This window comes from Phlebotomus argentipes, unplaced genomic scaffold (genome assembly GCF_947086385.1).
Source record: "Phlebotomus argentipes unplaced genomic scaffold, Phlebotomus argentipes genome assembly contig_15, whole genome shotgun sequence".
Lineage (NCBI taxonomy): Eukaryota > Metazoa > Arthropoda > Insecta > Diptera > Psychodidae > Phlebotomus > Phlebotomus argentipes.
This window is the reverse complement of record NW_026776181.1, coordinates 14140559-14157494: the sequence shown is the minus strand read 5'-3', so window position 1 is coordinate 14157494 and position 16936 is coordinate 14140559. Positions and strand designations below refer to the sequence as shown.

Below are 16936 nucleotides of genomic sequence, written 5' to 3'. Positions count from 1 at the left end.
TTTTTGGATTGCGCGCAAAGGACAGAGTCGAGACAATCCTTGGATATTGCACTTAGCGGAGGCACACACCCTGGAGACTACCGAGACTACCGCTCGTAATATCGGACAATGACACAGCAGGCGAAATTTGAAAGACAAGTTGTTTATATTAAAATAATTGTTTTATTCTTAATTTATATGCAATTTAAACTATTAGCTTAATGTGTTTTTTTTTCTCTTGTTTTCTCACTTTATCCTCTTCTGTCTCTTCATAATTTATCTTTTCGATTCTAACTACAAACCAACAATTTTTAGGGTCAGGGGAAAACAATTTACAACACTTTCTACCACATGTTAATTTTCCATGTTCTCTTTCTCCATCTTTTTTTGACTGCTATCAAACTGCAAAATGTAATGTTGTTTCGCGTCACTTTCATCTAAGATAGTAAACTTAAAATATGTGTGTTTAGATTTGTGTCCAGGAACTCAAGTTATTAAATTATACATGTAAATTTATCTGTCCTCATCAAATATTACACGGAGTTAAAAGCTCTTATTTTCATCATCTTGTTATAATCAGTCAATTTTAATACACAATATTTTCACCATTTACTCATATACAACTTGTTAAATTTTTTCATCGTATGTCTCTTTTCCTTCTTCACATCTCTCTCTCTCTCTCTCTCACTTCAATTGAATTTCATGGAAGATGCAATTTATGTAATAATGTCTGTCTCGCATAATTCTTGAGAAAAATTGATTCAATCCCGCCTCTCATCAATTCTACTTCTTTTTTATCAAGTAATAAACTCTATTGTCACATTGAAGTCCAATTTGAATCAAAAAACCATCCTCTAAAAAGGGTCAATTAAACAACTACGGTATTTGTCTTATTCTCTTCATCATCATCGCGAAATTGCACACCCGAAAAATTGTCACATCAACTTTCTTGCAAGAAAACCAAGACACAATATTTTTTTTTTGTATTTTTCACTCTTATTCAAAAAACATTAACTTGTCCCTTTCCTCAACTTTCACGGGCAAATTTTCACACACGCTGTGCACGTGACACTCCCCAAAAGAGCCCCCGCAGAGTGTTTGTGGACCAATAATTTAGGGAATGTACATGGCGCTCAAATGGCAAAAATGAGGAGAAAATTTGCACTGAAAATGGAGCTGAACTCGCCACTTTCTTCTCTCTATATATACAAATTATTACGCTCCTTGTAAAATAAATCTGGAGGATTGAATAAATAGTTAAAGCAAAAAAAAGTATATAGAACATTATCATTCTCAAAAGAAAGGGAGGGAAATTATGTACAATAATAACTCTTTTTTTTTCTTGTCTGCATGTGATATAGCAATAAAACTAGTTTATGAAGAAAATCCACTTCTTCACTTCTCTGCGCGCAAATGTTACAATTTTTTCTTCTCATTTTGTCGCTTTTCCTCATTTTCTCCCCTCTTTCTCTACTAGTATTTGTAGTAACTAATAAAAACAATCAATAAAATAATTAGAAATATTTCCACTTTCTCTCTCTATGTCTCAATAATATAGTTTCTGCATTACTGGAAGGTTTTCCTCATTTGACGACTCTTTTTTTCTTCTACTACTTTTCATCAAACAAAATATTTTTTTTTACTCTTTTTAACAATAAAATATATATATATATATATAGTCTCTGCAATTGCCTTTTATCTCTTCACCACACAAAAAATTCTAGGTTCCTCTTTTTCACCTCAAATACATCTCTCTCTCACGAGGCGAAGAAAAAGATTTTTCACAAAACTCCTCCACAATTCATCTGTGGTTCACTGCATCTCATCTAAATAATCCTTCTTTTTTTTCTTTTTAAATATTTTTGTTTTTCACCATCATCATCGTCACCATGTTTCTCTTTCTCTCTCTCTCTCTCTGTTTTAGCAGCAATAAAAGTTTACATGTATAACAATAAATTCCATTCATACTTAACTATTTTCTACAGTGAATCTGCAGTGCGGATTCATTTTCTATTATTTCCTCTCTCTGCTCACCGTTGTCAAGAGAGATGGTCCATTGGGCGCCCAAAGAGCATTACCAAAGGAAGATAAAGAGGAGAATTTGTTAGACAATATTGCTCCCAAGTGGCAAATTCTACCCGCAAAACGTGTGCCACTCACCTCGTAACTTTGTCCATAAGCGTATTGATTCGCGTCTCCGAGAAGCCAGGGACCAGCTTGTGGATGATTTCCTTCACGAACAGATCACTCACGCCGGGACAGGTGCGCTCGGCCAGCTCAAATGCCGCCCTCAGATCCACCACGTCCATCGCCGACGGATTTTGACTCGAGTAGTGATACTTTCGCTGCAACTGCGAACGAAAGAAGCGCGCACATGTGTTAAATCCAGAGCAATTTAGAGTAATGTGCGAGAGGAGAAAGAGCATCGGATTGCACTCACTTCAGACAAGAGTGGTGAGATAAAGTTATTGAGACACGAACTATTCACACGATTCCCAGGCTTTGCCACGCTCGTGATGGGATTAATACTGTTGCCAGTCGCATTGCCATTCGCCGCATTGCTGTGGATGGTGGGAGACGATGAGGATGCCGTCGATACGGCCACAGATGTCGGTGATGTGGCACCCGTGCCTCCGGACACAGCCTCTTTCGCCTCGCGATCGCGCCGCAAGCTCACTCGCTTGTCCTCCTGCTGCGTCACCAACTGCTCGTGATTGCGATCACTCAAGTGTATCTGCACAGAGCACAGAATTATCCAGTTGCATAAGAAATACCAAGGGAAGAAGTGGGAAGGGAGAAACTCACCTCCTTGGACGACCTCCTGTTGTCACGCAACTCTTTGGCCTCTTTCTCCCGTTCACGTGACTCCCAGTCGAGCTGCTCCCTCGCCGGCGCCTCCTTCTGCGGACTGTGGTGGTTCTCCTGCTTCTCCTTCACCTGAACACTGGCGGGAGTCGTGGCGGACGCCGTCGTGGTCGATTGTTGTACTTGAGTCAATTGCATTTCACCCCTGTCGCGCTCCTTCCGGTTGTCCCCAACTTGCTGCTGCTGGCTGGTTGCTGACGATGGCCGTGTCTGCGCGAGCAAAGACCCAGAGAGTGATTAATTGGCAGCCGCCAGAGGAGGGCGCAAAACACACTCACTTGATTTAATTTATACAGATTTAAATTAGAATCCCTAGATGGCGAATTATTGGCTCCATTGTGGATCAGCGGCACTGACACAGTGTCCTCGACTAGAGCTGGCGGCGGACTCTTGAAATTATTGTAATTATGCAGTCCCTTCACCGTCATAATCCAGGGTTCATCTAAGTCACTGTCTGGCTTTGATTCCTCCCTGGTAAGCGAGAAAACAGGCACAAATTGCCACAAATATATTATTAAAGCCCATTTCCCACCCTTCATTTCAACTGTTTTTCACTTACGAATCTGAATTTTCCGATTCCGTCTCACTCTCTTCGCCCTTCTGCGACTTCCACTTCTTATACCGGTCAATTAGGTCAATGAGGTAAGAATTCTTCTTGGCCTTCTTGATAAAAGCAAACTTAAGTAACTCCTTGGCAGTCGGCCTCTGCGGAAGGGATTTGAACAATAAATAAATAAATAAAATCCCCGTGATTTTACATAAAAGTCGAGGTGGAAAATCATTAGTCACTCACATTCTCCGGATCCTTATTGAGACACGCCTCGACGAACTCCTTGAAGGGCTTCGTGTAGTTTCCTGTAAGCTGCGGTGGATTGTTCTTGGGTATGAGGAAGAGCACCCTCATTGGATGCAGCTCCGAATTGGGCGGCTCTCCCTTGGCTAGCTCAATGGCCGTTATACCTAATGACCAGATATCCGCTTTAGAGTCGTACATTGATTGTTTTATCACTTCTGGCGCCATCCAGAACGGCGTGCCGACGAATGTGTTGCGCTTCGACGTGGTGTTTGTCAGCTGACCCGCCACGCCAAAGTCCGCCAGCTTCACGTCGCCCATTTCGCTCAGCAGCACATTCGCCGCCTTGATGTCACGATGCAGCTTCCGCTCCGAGTGCAGATAGTCCAGACCCTTCAGCACCTCACGCAGAATGATGGCGATGTGCATCTCCTCGAAGGAGCCCGCCTTCATGAGATCCAGGGCTGAACCACCGCCCAAATACTCCATGATGATCCATAGCTTCGTGCCCTGGAGGCAAATTGAGAAAGATAGTTTCAGAGATTAAATTGTCTGAAGTGTGTGCTTTTCCACAGTGCTCTTCTCCTGTGTTGACACAAACGCACGAAACAATGTTAATTTAAAAAGTTTAATGGCATTTTCTTGTTGCTTTTCCTGCCTTTCAACTTCTCCAACGCAACTCTCATTCGTCGTCCTCACTGGGCATTTTCCATACACACAATTTTCACTCATCCCCCTCAAAAAGTCTCTCTCTCTCTCTCTCTCTTTCTCCCACTCCTTGGCTAAACTATACAGACACGAAGTCTGAAGTCAGACATTTCTTGGCGTGAGGTTAAAACTGCAAAATGATTCTTCACAAGAAAAACACAGAACAAATACAAGAGTTGCAATAATTGATCTGAGTATCAAAGAAAAATAGAAAGATGGATACTTCTGCTGGTCTGAGTGGAGGAAAACACCCTTCTGACATTGTACAAATTAACTAATTTCAGTGGCATCTCCATTACACGTATAATTTATCATTTTCATTCTCATCCTCGCACAGCAATTTATTGCTATCCCCATTCGAGTAATCTCAATGTGGCCATAGAGTGAAAATTGAGAGACAAAGCTCAGTGTCAGTGGCAAACTCTCAACGGTGAAGATATATCAAGAATCCACCTTACAATTGTGATCATCACCTCAGGAAAGGTCTTCTCAACAATAGACGCAACCCTCTCGCCCAGACACACACACTCCATTCTCACCATCTTCAAGATCCCAGAGACAAATTCAATATGTGTGTACTTTGCAAGAAGTTTAAAGTACACTCTTACTGTACAGCCCCCAAATACCATGAAAACTTCCGGAGAACCTCTCACCAAATCATACAGAAAGTTTTCCACTTTTGCCGCTATGGAATTGTCTAGGATATCAATTGAAATTCAATTCTAACATTCAATTGACACACTCATCGCCACTCACTTTGTGTGCACCACCACTTCCCGCCCCTCTGCCCTCGTGTCTTTATTAATTAAACGCCGAAGGAACAGAGTCTCCAGTGTGATTATTCACATAGGAAAGTTGAGACATTATTTGGTCTCTCTTTGCTAATTGCTTCAGTAAATGAACTCAATGCAGTGCTTTTAATGAGACTCTTCTTAATTTCTGCCATGACTCACACCTCATCTTGCCTCTCCACACACTATTTCTCCTCTTTTTCTCTCTCTCTTTTCGCCAATTCAACAGTAAATTTACTCAGAGCCTTTATCATCCCAATCCAGTAAATTCCACTTTATAGGATCTAATGCTTTAATTCTTCTCATCTGGCCTTGTTCCTCCCCGAAAATTATCACCTAAACATTTTATGTTGGCGCTCAAATTGTTGCAACCATGTACAAATTTATATCATCCGCAAAACCATACATTGCCTCAGAGAACTTTATGCTGTGGTCCGCTCGACATTGTGAAAATAAAACTTTTCCTATTGCCATACACTCTCTCCAGGGCGGGAAAGAGGCAATTAAAATATTCCGCCATAGCCAAAAATTTATTCCACTCTCTGCCAAAATTGTCTCATCCGCCCAACCGCCAAAATCCCCCAATGAAAATTGCCTATGGAGGATGTGAAAAGGGGCTTTTCTCAGCAAGTTACTTCCAATGTTCTCCCACTTGACAATGCAGACACGATTACTTTCCTCCACGTTGCACGTCTCATCCCGCACCCGAGGATTAAAAAGCCATATAATATGTAAGAAAAGACACATTTTGCCTCTTCCTTCGAAGCACTTCATGTTACTGTTAAGATTAAAGTACGGTTTGCATGTGTGTGACTCATCTTGACTCACTCGCGCTCTTGATCCACTATCAATCAACCAATTCATATTCCAAAGACGGACTGCGACGACACAAAAAGCTCTGTGCGGGTAAATTTTTTTTCCTTCCTGACCGTGGAACAATACCGCCCCAGAAACACCAGCAGCATTTTAATAATTCTCCACGTACGCTAATGATTCGACATGTTGAACGCGGATGCGGGAGGTTTTGGAACAACAAGAGGGAATCGTCAAACGGTTTTTAATATCGCCGTGGTCACCAGCTATGAATTTTACTGAATGGCTCACAATTTCTGCCATTGTTCCACGCATATTCAAACTCAACCCAGAACCTTCATACATGACAAACTCCGTGTGTGCCTAAAATGTAGTGAATTTTTATTCAAATTCACCTCCCGGGCGTATTTTTTTTTCAACTCATCTGTTTAAATATTTCTCTTTTTCCACACTGTGCTCATGTACACCTTTTTTTTCATCTCTCAACACCCAGAGTGTATTTCTCTCGCAATATAAAGGGAGGTCAATGTCAACGGCAGTTTGTTAGTCAAATTCAATAATACTCAATCGAGTGTGTGGGAGGAAGAAAAAAAATTGCAAAGCTTATCTCAGCAGCCAAATATTTTGCCTATTTTTAGAGTTTACAAATTGATCCAGTTTCACGTTGTGTGTTTGATTGACTAAAATCAATAAAACGCCTTTAAGTTACATGGCAAATCTCTGACTCTTTCAACGTCTTCACAAGTTTACTTCTATTCCCACATTATACTGAAATCTATCTATATGGAAATGCTTTCCGCTCGAAAGTTAAACACTTATTGGATTAGTCACAATGCGAGAGATTGATATTATAAGTTTTTCCTTTCTCTTTCTCAGTTCTGCTCCTCTGTTGAATTAAACATGAGGTCTATTGATGAATTTGCAATATATTTTCATCACAATTCATCCAGCATGAACAATATGGCAATCAAGAAATTCCCTCCTCGCGAGCGCATTCGCTCCAACTGCAATTTTTAATCAATCCCAACACACTGTGCACTCTTCGAAACTATTCGACACGTTTTGTGTATCCTTTTAATAGCCTTGCCCGACAATTCCACTGCCAATATTGAACATCCTCCGCATCTTGTGCCACAATCAATATTCAATTCCAAATACCAAATGGGTTTATTTAAAAATAACACCTCAGCGATGTAATTAAAAATGCTATACGCAGTGGGAATTTTTCAATTTGGAATAAACGCAATAAAATTTAAGGGTCTGAGTTCTCGAATTTATTGCAATATTATTCGTCCCCGTCGATTGTGGGTAATTAAAATAAAATTCGCTGATTGTATGTACATGCGTTGCAGAGAATATTGACTTCTGTGCGGAAAGAGATTGGCCACCACCTTGATTAATTTCAATTTTATCATCGCATTTACCGTTTTCGCTCTTATTCCGCCCGCCTTTTGTATGCCTCACTGGAATTCTGTTATTTTTAATTCTCTCTCTCTGCCAACTCTGACGACAATTCCCGTGCATTTCTGCCTCTTCTCATCACACAAACTTCTGCACGAACGTCATTTGAGCGCTGTGTAGTAGAGAAATCTAATCGGAATTCTTGCTGCTCAAGTGGTGTTTTCTTGATAAGATATCTCTGCAGAAAGACGCGATTTACCCATAATGTTTTCATATCACCTCGCCCCCCTTCACACTCCAATAACTTGCCAATTTGAGCACATCGAGCACTCCTTCTGGGAGTGAATAAGAAGTTAAACAAATTCCCTTCCCCCCCCACCAATGCGACAGAGACCTCACCTCTAAACTGAGTCATTTGGTGATTTCCTCAGCAATCGCTCTCTTCTTGCGAGTGCGACAGAGATTTATGGTTCAATGTTGTTTAGTGAGAATTCCATTGAGATTATTTGCACATTTGTACTACACATCGCAAAGAAAACACCACTCAATTCAATTCACAACGAATTGCCCTTGCCCTTAATAATTTCTTCATGTTATCATCAAATGCCAGACTGTCAATTTAACTAAACTAAATCGCACAGAGTGAATCTGAGATTTATTCTGCATCACAGGCATTTTCACTGAATGGAGTTTCCACATTGAGGCGGCTGTTAGAAAGTTGGCTATACGCGAGAGCACTGTCAAAAAATAATTGGCTCAAAATTCTGCGAGATCTGCGGACCATTGCATCATGGAGCATTGCATGCGATTCACGTGAGAGACGTGCACACAGAGTGAGAGAAAACTTTCAAATGTGCAATCATCCTTGTTCACATTTCGCAAATTATGGTCAAACAATATGGCAAAATGCTCAAAAGATGAGTCCTCACATGCTCATTAATCAGTTTAAAGCTGCGGCACAATCTCGTGCACAAACCGTAAAAACATCGGATGATATTCTAATGAAGAAATATGTGCTTATTAGGAACAAAAGACACATTCTATTTAATTACACATTGTTCCAATCTCTCTCTCTCTGTGCCGCGATGATGCCTCTGTTGCATATATGCATTTTCCGCGAGTGAGTGAGACAGTGGCATGGAAGAGAGGCTAATATTGGTATGATGGTGAGGAGTATGGAAAAAAAGAGCAGATTGTTTATGCAAATTGACCCACCAAGTGATTGTTTCACAGTTGTGCTCCCTTCTTTATTTGCTCATCACAAACATTCTCTTTCTCTTCCACCTCAACCCAGTGCAATATTTATTTTTATTTGATTCACGCGATTCTGCCACCAATTGAAAGTCACAGATAAATCACACAACATGCCCAAGGCGAGGGGCGAAGAGGAGCCCTACTTTATGCGATTTATACTGTGGTATTCCCGGGGAAGATGAAAAATCTTCAGCCACTTGGCACTATATAAAGATATTTCCTTCTCCTTTATCTCTCGCTCACACTCTAGGCTCCACACACACACACTCCTTATAAAGTATTCATGGAAATGTGATTGAAAGGATATTGCGAGGCAATATATTTTTGAGAGACTCGCCAGTTTTTTTTTTCCTTTCGTTGTCTTTGAAAAGTTGAAAAGGAGGAAACAAGAAAGACATCAACATTGCCGTATTCTTCGGTCAATAATCTGACAATCTCTGATACAGCAACTGTCAATTAACGAGAATGAGACAAACCTTGAGATAGGATCCATAGTATTTAGTGACGAATGGGGAGTCGCACTGCGACAGCACCATAATTTCCTGCTGGATGTCTTCGATCTCATCTTCGGCCTCCTCCAAATCAATTATCTTTATGGCGACAACCTGAAAGTATTTCATCTTCAATTACTCCACTGCCGCTGTTGCTGTCCCTCATCTTCCCTTTCATTCAACATTGATTTTGCATTAAACAGGTTATTAATAGACCTGACAATGCTATAGTGATGAATCCCTTTTTACCTGCTGTGTTCGATTATCAATGCCTTTGAACACCTCCCCAAAGGATCCCTTTCCGATTCTCTCTTGTTTTGTGAAAATCAGTTCCGGATCCACTTTCTGCAAGGAGACAGAGAAAATCAATATTAATCATCACGGTATTTATAAACAAACAAGCGAATATGTTAAATAAATAAACATCCAATAGATAGTATGTTTTCAATACTTGAACTCCTGGAAAAATCATTATTTCATCGAATGTTTCGTGGAATTGGATTTATTACCCTTTCCTTGAAATACTTCAACTACCCTCTTCCTATATGTCAATCCTCATACCCTGCATTCCACATATTATATCGGCAAGTATTCATTTTAGATTTGATGGCTTCATAACAGCGGCATATGTAAACTTTCAACTCTATTCCAAATGACATCCAATATGAAGAGTAAAAAGGAATGAAATAGTTTTACTGAGCTTTCAAAAACTCATTCTACCGACTGGTTGACATCGAAAAAGCGTTAGCAATTTTCGAGATCTGGCGAATTGACAGAAATGGTAAAATGGCATATGTTACTTTAGGACTCTCAACTAAAGCACAAAAACAAGTAAAGCGACGAATTCAATTTCACTTCACAATTCCAAAAAAAAAGATAAAATAAATTGAAAAACGAATGTTTGCGCTTTCGGCCAAAATTCGTGGTAAGACTCATTAATGAAGGAGTTCAGGAAACCTCATCACAATTTCATAATATTGCCTTGCTGAGAAAGCCACTCCGGTGGCTTTAAAGTATAATGGCGAAGGAAGGAAAAATTGAGACTCAATCCCCTGTCAAACCCATATCGTGCTGGCCTGAGGCTGTCTCTCAAGACTCTGACCAAGAACACCAGCAATTTTTTATCTCTAGGCGACACAATAAAGCGCCAGAGAAACCTTTATAATTCACAAAAGACCATATGAAAATGACTTCTCTATTGCTTACTCACGATCTGAAAGAATGTATTGCAGAGAAACACCCCATAAAAGCCACCCACACGTCGTATCTTATCAAAGCCTTTAGTCTTTAACAGCTGAAATACACTCAATTGCGTTCAACAGAACATTTTCAATAATAATCGCACTTATTTTTTGCCAAATTCCACCACTTTACATTCCTCGAAAACCTCTCACAACCACTAATAAATTACTTCCTACTTGCTAAGTACTTTATCCACGCATTTCGCGAATTTAACAATATTGATAGAGGTGTAAAATCTCAATATACCTGAACCAAAATACCCATTCTTGATGATTTAATGTGGATTTACCGAACAAATAAATGAATCAGTCACTGGAAAATGATTAAATCACTCTTTCTCACTGTCAGAAAAAGGCAACCTTCACCGTCGCACCGTCCAAACAATAGTAATTAATCAAAAGCCTTGCGAAACAGTGAATTCATCAAATAACTTTCAATTGCTCTCTCACTCAAAATTGTATATACACCGATACCATGCCGTATCAGGCAAAAGTCACACAATTTTATTCCACTGTTTTTCCCTCAAAGTTCGCGCTGGTATTTCTGATAAGATAGTGCGCGACTGGTGGAATGACCAGGTGAGAGACGTGTGAAAATTAATTGTCGTAGCGACTAAAGAAGTCCAGACACCGTTTTATTTTCATTCTAAATGACAGATGGCTTCACTGAGAAATCATAAAGACCTTTATTGTCTCTCATTTTCCCATAAAAGTTTCCTAAAATAATTTATATTTTTTTTCTCATCACATTCGCCCCCTTAACGTTGCCATTTATGGATAAATTCTAATATCTATATGTGACATTTTCTGGCATTTATTTCTCATTATGAAAATAATAACAGTTCCTCTGATTCTTCGGCAAGATATCGTCTTACTCTCGCTCCACACTCTTGAGCATATAATGCAAATTTCCACTGAATGTTTACAGTCAAGCAATATAGGAAAAACATGACATTTCACAAAAAACACGGTTGAATTAAAAGCAAAAATATTTTTTTCCACAAACATGCAGAAGAAAAGGTCTGCGGCTTTCGTAGCACTGCTAATAGTGGCATTGTAGATGACACACTTGAATATGAGAATTTGCCTTGTTGGATTTTTTATTATTCTTCCGCAGTGATGATAATTCGTTTTTTTTGAGCTCACAATAAATATTTGCCGACTCATAAATCAATATGGCTGTTAAGAACATACTGTTGAGTTCCTGTCTCCCCTGACTTCCCGTGTTTTGCCTGACTTTTATGGCGATATTAAAAGGAATTTGCCTTTTCAGCGCCTCCAACGCAACATATAGTCAACCATTATGCTCTCTTGCTCAGGCAATCTAGACAATATTTCTTCCAATTTTTTATTATTATTATTGTAATATGTAGGATAAGGCCACGGATGTGGTTCCGTAGGATGATCCCCATTTTGCCCTCTGTTTCTTCAAATGTCACCACATTATGTATTCTCAGCCACAAGGCGAAATACTTATGCTTCCCACCCGACCGCCAATGGGTTAAATGGAAATATGGGGCGATGATGAAAGTGAAACATACCATCATCAGTGAAGAAATCCCTATTTTATTATTCCCTGTGCAATTTTTGGGAGCACATTTAAATTCTCTGGAGAGCCGAGCCTCATCCTCCACCCCAAAAAACATCCCCATGCATATATTTTGCTCCACTTCTCCACTCAACCGCAGGGTTGCCCGCACATTTCCATTATATTCCAGACTGATGGGGAAGAATGCGTACATCGGGCTGTGCTCCCTGTTCTCTAGTCTCTCCAGAGCGGGGAATAGAAACTAAGGATTATGCTGTTTCAAAATACACCACACACACCCGTCTCCCCCACTTGAGCACGGCCGCATAGAGACAACACCACTATATTCATGAACCTGAGGAAAAATTTATGTCACACATGAATAGCATATGAGGTCTTTGAACTCTGAGCTTTATAAATACACCGCATTCAAAACAACACCAGGAATATCCTCTGCCTCTCCCCGTTGACAGGAAGCACGACTACCAAATTTAAAAATAGGTGGAAATTTTATCAGGTGAAAACTCACCCTTGTGTGTATATTTTTTCCGGTGATAGTAACAAACAATGCAGAAAAACTTACACAAAGCAGAAACACCCGGTCATAAAAAACAATTTCGAAGGTATTGTGCATCAGCTGCACACTTTTAAGTCCTGATATTTCAACACAACAAAAAATTGGGTAACTTTTTCAATTTAGCATTTAAACTTTGACAGCATATTGACTCGTCATGCTGTGAAATTTATTCCATATTATATTCTGTTGTAATACACACAAGGGAAAGTGCAGAGCGTAAAAAAAAGACGCCAAACGAGAAAAGTTTCCCTGCCCAACTCCAGATCGCAGTATTGACCTCAAATTAATCTTCCAATTGATCCATTTTCAGGGGAATTTCACTCAAAAAAAAATTCCACCACACGACATCAACTCATTATCATATTATCACTTTAGTATTCACAGTGGATTTCCTATTTGTTACAACTCTTTTTTCTTCTCCTCAGCATGTCTTTTGAGAAATTTAACAATTCCGTGTGTCCCCTCATGAAATTTCTCGATGGCATAAGTAAGATATGGTAGTGCAGACAATCGCATTTTCCCATCAGTCTCTCCTCAGTCGAGAAGGCAAAGTCTCGGAGTCACGATTCAATTAGTCATTCCATTGAGTTTGCTGTCTGGAACCACACTTTCTTCTTTTATTCACACACAGAGGAGTCTCCGCATGGATTGGAAGCAGCTAAAAAGCCATATCCAATATGCACTTTAGCTACACGATCAAAACATATTATTTGTTATTTGTTGGACTCCAAATATGAACCAATTTCTGCAATTTATATCCCGTGCTCTTATTGAGAAATTGACTTATTCTACGTGCACACACAACACCAATACAACAGACTTAACCTTAAGTGGATTTTTTTTTGCTTCTCTGGCGTCTAACGAATATGTATTATTTCTCAATTTCAATAATTATTTTGTGGCACGCTCGAGACGTGGGCAGTGACGACGATTTGCATTGCGACACACAATCACACCATATGTGGACACTAAATCGTCCACCACCGTCAATAGAGTCATTTCACACAATTGAATTCTCATCATTACCAATTTAAGTGACGACGCGGTGTGCTGAGAAAAAAATTAGACTTACGAAAATCATAATAACGAGCCTCGGAATTTGTGATTATCTAACATTCAAACACCCTGAAGAGAGTAAATACGCTTTTGACAGAGAGTCAAAAGGAGAAAAAAAAAGGCGAAGACCATCATAATTGTGATGAGCTTTTTCGCCCAACAAATACACACTCAGTAACAATTACTCTTTGGGAGGCTCCGACAATAATGTGGCTGTGCCTCAAAATACAAAATTGCATAACATCTAATGAAGTCACTCTGAGAGAATTTCATTCAAATGAAAATATCACTACATATATGTCGAGATGAATGAGAAATTAAGTAATTGTGAGAAAATGGCAAAGCTTTTGCAAGAAAAATTGCCATTCATGGAGGTTAGAGCGTATCAAGAAAAAAAAATATACGTGTCAAAGAAGAAAGTGATAAATTCCCCAATGAGGGTGAAATCAGCATCTCAATAGCATCGATTTATGATTTCATCAATCTCGATATCTCTAAAATTGTACATATATTCAAACCGATAGACGCCCGGAGCATTATAAAATCATTGGAATTTGTGTTTTCAAGTCGCAAACACCATAAATTTTATGTAACTCACAAAGCGAGGCTTTAAAGCACCTGTTCGCCATTTGGACTCACCATCGATCCAGAGGCGCATTCCAAGAGAAAACCCTCACACCAAAGTCGCGACAAACCGGCAAATATCGTTGCCAACTAAACATGATATTTTATTTAGTGTACTTGCGATGAGTTGTGTAATACCATTAGCAGTGCAACATCGCAATGTGTTTGCCGTCTACTGGCCGATTTCCAGCAATACTTATCGATTGAGCCCAAAAGAGATATCCACTTAATTAATTTATGAAGGATCTGAAGCGAAGGATTAAGTGCGAAGGTCGGTGTTTTCGTCATTTAATATGGGAATTATTGGCAACACACCCAGAATATTAATCCCGGGCGATCCTTTTAATTTCATCCAAAACTTCCTCAAAGTATCTAAAACCAATTATCTTGCCATTAAGACTGTGGGGATTTGCGATGGAAATGCTCCATGATTTTGCACAAAATTTCCAACATCAGCTATTAAATTAGATTTTCCATCAAATTTGATCATAATCTCCACAATGTTGCATAGAGAAATCCTATTATCCCGTGATTCACGCAATTACCATTTGCCCAATTCACTGGCAATATTGCAGTTTTACTCGAAATAATACACTTTCTCTCTCCAATTCATGTACAAAGCGCCAACAATTAATTTGCCAATATCAAATTGAAATACAAGATCTCGTAGACTGTTTTTTTCCTTCTTGAAAATCTACAATTGTCTATAAAGGTTCAAATGCCTCAAGATTGAATGTAAAATCGGTCTGTAACAAATGACTGCTTCCCCCTTTTCCTTTCCAAAATAGACTCTCTGAATTTGAAATAATATATAAAAGAAAGATTGCTTTGGCGCGTCGGAGGAAATGAGAAGAAGTTTAATTCAATAGAAAGAATGTGCGCAATCCATTAAAATCATAAAAAAAACCATCCACTTTAAAAGCATAATGAATGGGCAGACATTGAAAAATTAATTTTCATTTTGTACAAATATTCGTAACATCAATTTATTTAGAAAGTGTTTTGCGTCATGACTTTGAAACAATTTCAATTGCAATCGCATCCGCAATTATATTGTCATTCGGAAGGAAGGCACAAATCGAACAAAATGAACTATTTTTTATGGTTCATTTGATAATAAATTTCATATGTGGCGCATACGTGTATGCGTGCCCGTGTAATTATCGTCGATGCGGTTGAAATGCTTTGCGGTTTCAACGGCAAAATACAAAATAAATCGCACTCAGACCCCAATGGAGGCCTGCAATCACAAGGTCGATCTCAATCAAATTACTGACTCAGCGTTAAAAAATTCAGAAATGCCAAAGAAGACCAAAAGAAGCCAAAATGATATCGATGGAGTTTCTGGCCTGGGCTACATTTTGCGCGCGACTGTCGCATTCATTACAAAAGCCCCGTAATGAAGCACATGTCAATTGTCAGAAATGCGTTCAGAGAATACGAGATATCAGCTCAACGAATTTTCGATTGACATACAACCACAGATTAGGGGCAAATTTCGCGACAAAATTAATTAGTTTCACACCAATTGTGTCATCAGTCGGCAATATACATTACGGTGCTAACCAGCGAAACTTTCCAAAAACCCATGTGAAATGCAATTACAATTTTGGCCAGAAGTTGTCGCGATTCAGTTGGATTTGTGTTTGTTTGGAAAGTTATACATTTGCGCTTTATTAGGATTAATACCGCAGGAGCGACAAAATTACTCTCATTTGTATTCCAGATAATTTTATGATTACCGCATGCAATTTGGAGCCCGAAAAAATTATAGGCAAATACTGGATAATGAAGTGTATATAGCACACTGAACAAATACTTGGAGTTTAATTGGAATTCAGATTGTTTGGTCGGATGAAAAGCTTGTTAAGGACAAAAGCATCTGTTGGAGTCACTCGTGAGGCTTGCAATTGAATTTTAAAAGTCACACAGCGAATGTGTGCACAAATATTGAGACTTATCAAGCGTGAAATTTTTCACACAATTAAAATGGAGAGATAATTAATCGAGTAAATCCGATTTGCGACTCTCGAGAAAACACCCAGTGTCATGACACAAATTCAATTCCAACTGAGCGGAACGTCCTTGATTTGTCTTCCAGCGAATCATAATGCCACGATTATATAGGTTCTGCCACACTTCTTCTGCTGCGCCACGGAGGAATTCTGCCCACCCAAGGGAGGTCGAAGCAACAGCAACACTCTGTCACATCCAGTTGATTATGCTCCTCTGCCGGCAGCGCAAATTAGCATGACTGTGTTATCCTCCCAGCCATGGCAAATAACTCATTTTAGAACCATATACTACACACGATTCCACTCTCAGCTGCAGAAAAGCGATTCCACGAAGAGACGCACAGCGTTGGATTCTGTGGCAATTGATTTTCTTCAGATTTATATACGCCAAACCGCCTTTTTTCTATCGCACACATCGCAGATCTAGCAGTGAACTATTGACAATTCATGTAGGTGTTATTTCTTCATTTTTATGCCACTCTGTCATCAAATATGTCAGTAACATCGATTCACAGATGTGTCCCTCTTTCACTTCTTTCTCACAATATATTTGCTCGCTCACTGCATCGCGAATAAAGAGGAATTGACGAGTGAACCCTCGCATTGGCATTTATCACACAATAATAATTGTGATTGTCGATACAAATTGAGAGAAAAAATGCTACATGGTAGGCAAAATCACAGAAGTCAGCAGCATTTCTCGGCGCGACACACAAAAGAAGTTGACCATGAAATAGCATAAGAGTAAAATTGCCTACAAAATAGCACACAGATTCTCACCTAGAAAATGTGATGTTGAG

The 16936-nt window shown here is 39.4% G+C and overlaps 1 protein-coding gene across 4 annotated transcripts in view; it reads right to left on the bottom strand.

Moving 5' to 3' along the window:
* Positions 1-139: 139 nt before the first annotated feature.
* The window catches only part of LOC132263247 (serine/threonine-protein kinase 26), a 50134-nt gene continuing 33337 nt past the window's right edge, over positions 140-16936 (bottom strand). For all 4 annotated transcript variants that reach the window (XM_059762919.1, XM_059762918.1, XM_059762917.1 and 1 more), the window contains 9 exons: positions 9345-9440; positions 9081-9209; positions 3638-4147; positions 3404-3549; positions 3123-3315; positions 2785-3054; positions 2420-2713; positions 2140-2330; positions 140-2005 (listed from right to left, as the gene is read on the bottom strand). In XM_059762919.1, coding sequence (XP_059618902.1) covers positions 1993-2005; positions 2140-2330; positions 2420-2713; positions 2785-3054; positions 3123-3315; positions 3404-3549; positions 3638-4147; positions 9081-9209; positions 9345-9440 — 1842 coding nt within the window. In that variant the 3' untranslated portion in view covers positions 140-1992. The remainder of the gene's footprint in view (positions 2006-2139; positions 2331-2419; positions 2714-2784; positions 3055-3122; positions 3316-3403; positions 3550-3637; positions 4148-9080; positions 9210-9344; positions 9441-16936) is intronic.